Raw genomic sequence first — 11099 nt, forward strand, 5'->3', positions numbered from 1 at the left:
TGGTCAAATGATTTTTGACAAGGGTGTAAAGACCATTCAATGGAGAAAGGACAGTCTTTTCAACAAATGGTGCTGGGAAAACTAAATGTCCACATGCATAGGAATTAAGTTGGATTTTACCTAACACCATATACAAAAATTCACTCAAAATGGATCAAAAACCTAAATGTAAGACCTAAAGCAATGTAACACTTAGAAGAAAATATAGGACAAAAGCCTTGTGACATTGAATTTGCCAGTTATTCCTTGGATATGACACAAAAGGCACAGGTAATAAAAGAAAAAATGGACAAATTTGACTTCATGAAAATTTAAAAAATTGGTGCATAAATAGAAACTTGAATCAATAGAAATTAATATTAACAGAGTAAAATGGCAATCCATAGAATGGGAGAAAATATTTGTAAATCATACATCTGATAAGGGATTAATATCCAGAAATTATAGAGAACTTTTAGAACTCAACAACAAAAAAACAAACATCCTGATTCAACAATGATCAAAGGACTTGAACAGACATTTCTCCAAAGGAGATATACAGATGGCTAATAAGCACATGAATAGATGCCCAACACCACTAATCATTAGGGAAATGCAAATCAAAAGTACAATGAGATACCATCTAACACCTATTAGGATGGCTACTATTAAAAAAACCCAGCAAATAATAAATGTTGGCAAGAATGTGGAGAAATTGGAAACTTTGTGCACTTTTGGTGCACAATGTAATACGTAAATGAATGTACAGCTGCTATATGCGTATAGCCAGAATGTAAAAATGTATAGCCATTGTGGAAAACAATATGATGTCATAAAAAAAATTAATTGTGGAAAAAAATCCTGCCAAACTATAAAAAAAGAAAAAAAGATCATGAAGTTCCTGACCATTACTCATACATGCTTACCCAGGATCTTTTTGCTCTGTGTTTTCACAGAATTCTGACAAATTTTGTTTCTGTTCTCTTGAGTACAGATCAATTGAGCAGATGACCACAAAGACCCTTTTTATAATTCTTGACCAGTTCTCACTTAATGCCTGTAGGCTCTTTGTTTCCATATCATTATACTAAGCTTGTTTTTTGTTTTGTTTGTTTCACTGCATACCAAATGAAGATGCAAGTGTGTGGATTGTTACTAAAGAGTTACAGTGACATGAGCAAGAAGTGATAGTTGACAACCTGATGGGAAGATATGAAATAGAATAACTATAAAATTATATAGCTACTAGACATCAAAAAGTATCAACAGTGTGATATCATGTCGTTTGGGGCTATTGGCCCTACATGTCTTATACCCCTGAGAGCAGCACTGTATTTATGCAAACACATTAAGTGCTATTTTTATGATAGCATCAATGAATTCTCAAGAAAGGATTTAAATTATATTCAGTTTATTCTTTTCAAGAATTCTTTTATGAATGTTATTTTTAAGAAGGTAGAGGAATATGCAATGCATTTTTTATAGTTTTCTATACAGGTTGATATACTTTGGCACTTTAAGAGTTAAGCTTTTGTTATAATGATAATAATAGCCACCACTCTTGAGTGCCTGCTCCATGCCAGGCAATGTGTTCGGTGTTTAACACAAATTGTCAATGCTGCTGGGCCATGAGCCTGCAACATGGCCAGGAATGTATCAGAGAGGTCTGCAACCACGGCTAGCCACCTGCAAATCCCCCAGCAGCGAGGGAGGAGAAACTCTTTCATAGAGGGGAAGAGGAAGTTGGGAGGGCTACTGAAGACAAAGAGTCGGATGGAGGAGCCAAGCCTTCCATGTGTAGTGGCTTTTCATTGGCTGAGTTGTGACAGGCTCTCATTGGCTGAGCTTCCTGCCTGTCAAGAAGAAGTCTATCTTCCTCCTGTTGGGCTCTGCTATAGAGGTAGGGCATGCGAGTACCACCTTCTGGCCTCCCAACTTTAATGTGGTTTCTGTTTATTAACTTCAGAGTATTGTAAAACTTTTTTTTCCAACCTAGATTGTTTCCAACTGACCCTGATTTCCAGGTTTACAAGTTATGAAATAAGATCTTAAATCAAGGGCTATTTTAAAATCAGTATTTTCCTTTGCGACTTTCCTTAGATCCTGCTGTTTAGTGCTGAAGTTCAGGGAAGTTTCAGGCATAGCTGGTTGCAATCTAAGCCATCTGCACCAGCGAAGATCTGGCCGTCCTTGAGTCCACTTGTAAATCAGGGGCAGGCTCCGAGGAGAGTGGTCTTGTATTTCACTCTAGGAGACTCTAGATTTTAGGACGAACCATCGGGGTAACCCTTATTCCCCTGTCTCATTCCTGGAAGCTTCTATCAGGAAACCGACTGTGCATGCAAAATAAAATGGGAGGAGTCTGACTGAAATGTTTGTGCTCACAATCTCAGAGTCCAAGCACAACTCTGCTCCACCTGACAAGGTCCAGATTTTCTGCAGGCTGGGATTAGAGCCCTGCAACAGCGATGAGACTGGGTGGTGAATTTGCCGGGATGAATTAGTTCCATACATTCAACAAACATTGGCTGAGTTCCTACTAGTGTGCCAGACGTGGTGCTAAGGGCCAAAGTAAAGGACTTTTTTTTTTTTTTTTTCCAACTTTGCCCCCAGCTCAGCACCAGGCACTTCTTACAAGTTCAAAGAGCACTTGAGAGATGAGTTAGTACCAGTCTCTTCATAGCTGAAGAGACTGACCTTTAAAGTCAAGTATGAAACCGCTGGACGCTACCCTAGCACCTTCTAGAAGCGCGCAGACCTGGATTCCTTCCCCACACCACCAGCCCGGTTTGTAGCCACCAAAGATTTCAGAGTGAGGAGTGAATGTTGGCGTTGAAGGCTGAAGGCGCACGTGGCCGACAGGGGTAGAGTTCTGAGCGCTCAAACCGCCATGGCCACGAAATCGGCTTCTAGAGTAGTCGTTTCTTAACCATTTTGCAGTCCCCATTCCACTGGTGAAAGCTATGCTTCTCGCCTCAGGAAAATGCAATCCCACGAACATACGTGCTTACTAATGATTTCAGAAGGTTCACATTTTAGAAACCTCAGGTCTTGTAAGTGGAAGTCATTCCCGCAAAAGTATGTGTCGCCTGAGTGCAGACTCACCTACGACAGCCTCAAGAGGCAGAGCGCAACCTCCAGCCACACAGCATCCGCTACGCCTCCTTCGCCAATTCGGCCCTGCAACTGTGCGCGGAAAGCCTACGTCAGGGCTCAGGACCCACATGGCTGAGCCCTCAAGCCCTCAAGGACTGGGTTTCAGCAGTGGCTACCTGATTCTGGGCTCTAGGACGCACGGAGCCCAGGATCCGCCATCCTGAGCCCTGTCGCTTGCTCCGCAGGCTTCCCCTGCTCTGCGCCTGATGCGCACCTGCGTCCTACCCACCAGTCCCTCCACTCCTGGGTTCCCCCGCCGCCCTGCCTGTCTGCCCCGCGGAGAGCGAGTTTCAGACACCCACTTCCCCCGCCCCGAGCTTTTCTTCCCTTGCGGCAGTGTCGCCCCAGGAGTTAAGAAGGAGGAAAGTTGAATACGGGCATCTTGGAAGTTAGGTGTCCCCGAGCACGGAGAACACCAAATAGATTGGGAAGAGACATGCCTCGGGCAGGTGTGTCCTAGGAAATGCTGAGGCTCCTGGGGACTGAGGACTGGGCTGTGGACCGGTGGCTCGGGTCACTCACGGCACCCCCGGGGCTAGTCTGTGCTTTTTCTGAGAGAACCACGTAGCTGGGGTCCTTGCCTCCCCGCCCCCACGTCCCACTCCAATGCCGCGCCCGTGCTTGCGGCGCTGGGCGGATCTGTACAGCCTGCCGCCGATCGCGAGTGCGCGCTCAGACCCAGATATCCTGGGGACAGCGGGAAGCTTCTTTCTCCGCACTTTATCCGCTGAGGGCGGCAGTAGAACCTCGGACCTTCCAGGCAGGCTTGGAGCAGAAAGCTCTGGTAGAGGGGTCCTGAAACCCAGTCGTGCAGGGTGTGAGAGGGTCGAGGTTCTGCATAATTTGATGTTATGGAGCACGCTTATTCTTGACAGTGAGTGCAGGTATGATGCGACCAGGTCATCATCATGCCGGTGTGTGCGTGCGATCCCACAAGAGACTCGGAGGCACGCTTGGGGCGCGACTGAGAGTGAACTCGGGCGGATGCCCCTGCGCGCCAGCGTCTTTTTGTGAGTGCCTGTGCTTTGGGGGAGTGGGCACATGTTTAAGTAGCACAGTTATGAGTTTGTGTATGTGGAAGCGTGTGGCTGGAAGTGAGTGTGAGCGTTAGTAGCGGCAGGGACTCTTCAGCAGCGTCAAGCCTGCCCTGATCTCTAGTGCAGGGCTCAAGCGCGGGGGACGCCGGTGCAGGGCCGGAATTGCACGTCACTGGGACGTCTTGGCAAACAGCGGCAGGAAGCTGGGGCAGCTGGGCAAATGGCTGGGACAGGCGGACCACAGAGAGGTGATGGATGGCGGGGGTTGGGGGGAGGTGGTTGAAGAAGGGGAAGGCTAGGGGCTGCTTGGAGGCTGGGGAAGCATCTGTGCTTTGCATCTCCTGGCTGAGGCCCAGCGGGGCATATGACTCCTTCTAACCAGATAGTGGACCACCCAGCAGGAATCCAGGAAGCCACACTAGGTGGGGGTTTGGAAAGTATGGAATGCGATCTTACAGAATCCCCTACGTGGGCCAGGACGCTCTTCTAGATCCCTACCTAGCTGGGGGCCAGGCACATTCTTGCAAGATGGGAATAGGGTCCCCATTCCAAAGATGAGTACATTGAGGCACTGAGAAGTTACCTCCCCATGATCCTACCACCTGGAATTGGTGCAGCTGGAATTGAGTTCAGGTTTGACAAAGTTCTTGCTCTCACCTCCATCTCTTGCTTCCCAGAAGCCCTGCTCCTCTGTGGGTGATTCCAGATGCATGAATCAGACACCTTGCCTGGGTCCATAATCAACCCCACTGTGCATTAACCTTCCAACTCTCACATGGACGGGGGTCTAGGGTGTGTCTGGGGGAGTCAGTAGTCCCTACCGTCGTGGACCCTGCCCTACAAGACTGCACAGCTGGGGATGGAGTGGAGTTTCTGTTGATAACCAGTGGAACTGAACAGGTGAAATTTACCATGACGTCAAACTATCCTCAAATTCATGCTCACTTTAAGAGTGTTTTTCCTTGGTCACCACCCCTCCCCCTTCCATCAATGACCTCAACGCAAATACAAGTGGGATGGTCCTGCTGGATGCTCCAGGTTCTGGACGCAAGTGGTGACACAATCCATCGGGGCACAGGATCTTTCCCCTCATTGGCTGCCCAGACCTCCTGGACCACCCTGGACCCAGAGCAGCAGGAATAAGAGCAGCAGCCGGTGCTGGGAGGCATGAGAGCCACTGTCCAGCTCAAGTGCCATTGACACTTCACAGTGCTGTCCCCTGACGTCGACGCTGCTGGTGCTGCCGCCTTCTCTGCTCCAAGCTACTTGCTGCCCGGTGAGCCCAAGATTCCTGCTTAGCTGTGTGATTCTATTTGTCTCTCCCTCTCTCTGCATTAGTCTTTCTCTTGGCTGATCTCCTTCCCTGTCCCAGAGTCTCTGTCCACTTCTGTCTGAGTCTCTTCATCACACAATCTCTGTTAGTCCACGATTCATTCCAGGCTCCTGCCCCAGGTAAGACTGGAAAGTCTCGGTTCGGGGACTCTCTGCTCCACTCTTCCTGCGCTGATGCGGGCTCCAGTCTCAGTTTCTTGCTGCACATGTGCTTAGGCCAATCTTGGGATGCTCGAGCTCCCCAGGCACCGCGCTTAGAGCAGGACGCAGGAGTAGCTTTCTGCAAACTGTGCACTCACAGATCGCATCTGGATCCTTGTGGTCCCCGGGAAATCAGTTAGCAACCTGGGCCAGCGCAAATGGGTGGCAACTAGGCACAACGACTGAGGGGCGGTTAGACGCAAGCCTCAGTTGTGGGTTCTGGGAGCTTTTTCCTTCAGTTTGAGTCCTGCGTCCCAATTTAACACTGTGCTAAGCTTTGTTCTTACAGGGAACTCTGCGAAAGTGCGGAGCTGCTGAGCAGTTGAATTTGGTCTTCAGTTTGTCAGAGATTCCAAACTCAGGGATATTCCCTCTCTATCTGCTCCCCTAACACACACCCTTCCAGGTGTGAGCAACAGCTCCACACAGGGAGGACAGCTTTGGGTTGCGAAGTGGGAACAACTGTGGTGGCAGGGTGCTCCAAGACTGTCCTCAATGGAGACCTGGCCAAGAGGTGTATGTGAGAATGTGTAGGGTGGCAGGGAGGGGGCTATAGACTGAGACCTCCTCACTCAGTGGTCCTGCTAGGATTTCTCCCACTGTGCTAAACCTGCCTGCTGCAGGCTCACTGGACCTTCCATCCACTTTGCTGATGAGGAAACAAGTGTGAAGGGAAATGACATGACCAGCCTGAAGCCAGGAAGCCAGGGGGTCACAGGCAGAGGCAGGACCGGAGCCCAGGTCTGTGGGCTCAGAGAACTTCCAACTGCTGCAGGTGGTGATGTCATTCTTCCCTTGCAGAGAGGCGTCATGGGCTTCTGGAAGTTCTCCCCCTTCCTGCCTCTTAGCATCTTGGTCCTGTACCAGGCGAGCATCCTCCAGGCAGCACCATTCAGGTAAGACAGCCCTGCTAGGAGCGCACTCCCCTCCCACTGTCCCTGAGATCACACAGTTCTGTGCTCTGAATGTTTAACAACCAGCTCTCAGGGGGAAAATCTATGTATGTAAATCTGCATATAAGTTTATTGTAAACTTTTTATGATATAAAGATATATAACACACAATTTACAAATAGAAATAAGATATACAATATTCTTTATTGTAAATTTCATATAGCTCATTAAGCTTCATAGAAGGCTTTTGTTGCATTTTACCAAACTTTTCTATCTGTAGCTAGCCCATTTATCTAATTCATCCATGATCTGAGACATGAATTGTGTTCTAATCTGCTACCTATTTTGCCAATAAATTTGTTGTTTTAAATCTGATATGTGATCTGTTAACCTATTTCTTAGTCTGGTACAAATTGTATTTATTAAACTGAAACCCTTTTTAGCCTTAGCACTACTTTAAGTTTTATCATTTAATTTTTAATATTGGCTGTACTTAAAACCAGGTTCACAAAATTTCTGAAAATTTTACCTTTCACAAGTCTGCAAGATCTGGATCTAGCACACTCCTGCTTGGAGGTCACACCAGTGCCTGGCTCCTGATGAATCAATGCCCTCAAAAGAAAACTGGCCTCATGCTCTGTCCACTGGGAGTTGGGGTGGTCACATCCTCAGAAGAAGTCACAAGAACCAGGAAGCCTGGCTGCTTATCCTGGGAAGGGTCAAGCAGGGGTTCTGAGCCTATATTGGGTTTGCTTCTCCTCCCTAGGTCTGCTGTGGAGAGCCGCCTGAATCCTGCTGTGCTCACTGAGGAGGAATCGCAACTCCTACTGGCTGCACTGGTGAAGGACTATGTGCAGATGAAGGCCAGTGAGCTGGAGCTGGACCAGGAGACAGAGGGCCCCAGGTGAGGCACCCCACCCCGCCCAGCACAAGGCATCCCCTCCCTCCTGTCATGCCCAAGAAGGCATATCCCGAGAGGTAGGAGAGAACACAGCTGGACGGGAGGCCAGCAGGCTGTCCGTTCACCCCAGCCTGGGGCCCAGCTCTTCTCAGGCTCCACTGAAGACAGAGGTCAGGTGGAGAGACCATGGTTAGACCACATGTAAAAAGATTCATTTCTGAAAGCAGTTAGGGAAGGTGTGCAATTCCTCACTCTGGGAATTGGTCTTTCCCTACTGAAGAGATCTCTCAGCACTGGAAGAGTGAGGACTGGTAAGTGTGAAGCCAACAGATGGACCCCACATATCTCAGAAGATTTTAAAAATTTGGCTCCACCTTGTTAACCTGCATATGATATTCTTTCTCACCTGCAAGGCGCCTTCATTGCACATTTGCAAGGTGAAGCCAGAGGCCTTGCAGAGGGTGGGGTCGGGTAGAGCAGTGTCTGAGGTAGGTCTGGGGTCTTCAGATGTGTAGGATCTGTGGAGATGTGCCTGTTGTCAGGGGCCAGACACCCTTCCCAGCCCTCCCTCCCTGTGCACCCTGAGCTTGGAGACAAGACAGCCCCTGGTCTGGCCTGAGCATTGCCTGGGTAGAGGCACGTGTTGCACCTGCATCCGCCCTGAGACCCTCTCTGCAGAGCGTGAAGGACTGAGCAGTTTGTGGAATTCCAGAAAAGGCCCCAGCTTCTCCACCACAGCCCTTCCCCACACCGCTCTGGCTCAGCGAACCTCTGAGTTCTCCTAACAGACGATGTGTGAGCTGCCCTCCTGCCTGCCCCTCCGGCCTCCACTCATATTGACCCCTCCCTGGTCTAACCTTCTATGTGACAGCCATGGGGCAGACCCAGTGCATGGTACCATCTGGCATGTCTTTTCCCTGCAGCCTGGACAGCCCCAGAGCTAAGCGGTGCGGTAATCTGAGTACCTGTGTGCTGGGCACATACACGCAGGACCTCAACAAGTTTCACACGTTCCCTCAGACTGCAATTGGGGTCGGAGCGCCTGGCAAGAAAAGGGTCATGGCCAGAGGCTTGGAGAGAGACCACGGCCCTCACATTGGCATGTCCCAGGATGCCTACTAAGCCCCTCCCTCTCCTTGCTAATTTCCTTTCTGGCTTCCTTCCTATAACTTGATGCATGTGGTCCTCTCTGCTTGCTCTTCGGGCTGGTATCAGTGGCTTTTTTATAGCAGTGAATGTCTGGAACCTCAGTTGGGAGGAGAGAGAGCAGGACCTACAGGCCAGAAGAGAATCACCCAAGAAGTGATCAGAGAGAGAAAGGGGGCAGCCCTATGAGTCCCCAAGGATTTCATAGCAGAGCTTCTCAGTCCTGCTTCTGAATGTGCTTGTCATTGAGGAATAAAAGTATATTTCTACAAAGACTGAGCAGTGTTGGTTATTGCTGTGGCCCAGGTCCCAGGCTTCATGGATTCAGGGACCTGTCTTAGAAGTAGCATTAGCCCTACCTTAGTCCAGGTAGCTGGACTCAGAGCGTGGTGGGTGGTCTCTGTGACCAACCTCAAGTAGCAAGAACAGGAGCACTAAGGAACAGGTAAGCGCTTCCATGACTTGATGATGCAAACTTTCTTCCTTTTCCAGGTGAGTCTCCAAAATTTTTGTATGCCTAGAAGGGATATTTAGTGTCTTTGAGTGGGATGTAACTTCTAGACAATCCTTGTGATGGGGTTGGGTGTGGCGCCATAATTCTCTCCAGTCTCATAAGCCTTGGTTGATTTTTAGTTTATTTATACAGGAAAGATTAGCTGTTACAGCTCTGTGTCCCATGGACAGGTACCCAGAGCCACCACTGGGTTTTCTGACACCTCTGGGTATGTCTGTGGGGAGTGATCATGGCATTTTCCCTAATGGCCTATGATTTTCTCCTCCGATAACTGTGTGTAGGAGAAATGCTTAAGGTTCATTGTTGCCTCTCGGAGCAGTAATTTTACCGTGAAAGTGCCATGGGGCAGGCTCCTGCCCTCAGCCTCTCACTGATAGGTCTTTTCTTTTTCTCCATCCTACAAATCAGGGTCACTGCCCAGAAGAGATCCTGCAACACTGCCACCTGCCTGACCCATCAGCTGGTAGGCTTGCTGAGCAGCTCTGGGAATATGGCAAACACCAACTTGTTGCCCACAGAAATGGGCTTCAAAGTCTTTGGCCGGCGCCGCAAGGACCTTAAGGCCTAAGGAGTGAAATGACTCCAGGAAGAAGGTGACCGCCCTTGTACTGTCGGATGGGAGGATGGATGGCCGGGTATTGCAGTGCTGTCCACACTCTAACCTTCCCTGGGCCCATATGGGTCAAAAATCCACAGGAGAAGGTGCCCACTCCAGTGTCTGGAGAAAGAACAGAGTCACAATAGCTGAAACCCCTAGAATTTGGGTTCATCTCTCTCTGTTTTCCAGTGTCTCCCTGTGACACTGAGATCATCTGCCAGGATATAGATTTTGTTTATTTAAAATACTGTTCCCTGCAGTTATAATTGTGATTATTCTAGCTTGAGTTTGAAAGGCAATGACACTATCCTTTTGGAATATACACTACAATCTCATGTACATCTAATTTCAGAGCATACACTTGGGTTCAAGTACTGTGTTTGTCCTCTACTAGCTATATGACCCTGGGCCAGACATTCTCTCTGAGCCTCAGTTTCCCCATCTGTAAATTGAAGGCAACAATAGTACTTACCTGTAGCATTAATAGAAAGAGTAAATGACATAGATGTCAATAGCCTCACAATTAATAAGTAACTAAATTGTAGCTATTATTTTTTCTTTCTCCTAGATCACCATGAAGCTGAGCTCAACTTCCTTTAATTTGTAGTGAAAACAACTTGTAGGACAGGGTGCATGGAAGACACCCCTATATGCATGCTTCTAGATACTGAAATCACTCTTCTGCTTGAAATAAACTAAAGCTAAATGCAAAGTAAAATCATTGCAGTTACCTAGTATGCATCTTTTTCTATTGGATTTGTCTTCAATAAATATGATGGCATGTCTGTTGGCTTATCTAGTATCAGATCTGGGCCCCATCAGCCCACCCGTCAATGTTGGCAGCTCTACTAAACCCCTGGGGGACATGAACTTGCTGCCTTGTGGGTGTCTGGGGACATATAGTAACGCTGTGACGTGATGGTACTCTTTGCTTAAAGAATATCGTCACTTGGGAACTTCATTGAAACAAAAAATGTATTTTCAATACACTTAAAAGGAGTCCCTGCTGCTATTTATGCTGTTTTTCCCAGGACAGCCTCAGGGACCTGTGAACACTTTGTTGACCAGGCTGACTCGAATGAGGCAAAGACAACATGCTCGGGATGGGTCCTCAGTGTCCTGTAGCCTCAGTTTCTAGGGAAACATCCCATATTACAATCAGAACCCTGTGCATCTCAAAGAGACAATTCACATTTACTTTCAGAGAGTGCCCTGGTCCCCAGCCCCAGAGGATATCCCTGCACTTCTCCTTGACTCAGCTTTGCCCTTACCCATCCCTGCCTCTCCTCCCCATGAACACCCCTTCATACACCCCTTAGCCTGCAAAAAGCCCTTTAGAAAC

General features: G+C 48.3%; 1 protein-coding gene across 2 annotated transcripts; it reads left to right on the forward strand.

The window, feature by feature from the left end:
- Positions 1-4554: 4554 nt before the first annotated feature.
- LOC131408128 (calcitonin) lies at positions 4555-10462 on the forward strand. Of its 2 annotated transcripts, XM_058544689.1 has the most exons (5): positions 4555-5448; positions 6507-6601; positions 7365-7502; positions 9568-9752; positions 10326-10462. In XM_058544689.1, the coding sequence occupies exons 2-4, from the start codon at positions 6516-6518 to the stop codon at positions 9725-9727; spliced, it is 384 nt and encodes a 127-aa protein (XP_058400672.1). In that variant the 5' UTR covers positions 4555-5448; positions 6507-6515; the 3' UTR covers positions 9728-9752; positions 10326-10462. The 2 variants fall into 2 exon arrangements, with proteins under 2 accessions (XP_058400672.1, XP_058400670.1); XM_058544687.1 differs by lacking the exons at positions 9568-9752; positions 10326-10462 and adding an exon at positions 8423-8915.
- Positions 10463-11099: the final 637 nt, after the last annotated feature.

This window comes from Diceros bicornis, chromosome 7 (assembly GCF_020826845.1).
Source record: "Diceros bicornis minor isolate mBicDic1 chromosome 7, mDicBic1.mat.cur, whole genome shotgun sequence".
Classification (NCBI taxonomy): Eukaryota; Metazoa; Chordata; class Mammalia; order Perissodactyla; family Rhinocerotidae; genus Diceros; species Diceros bicornis.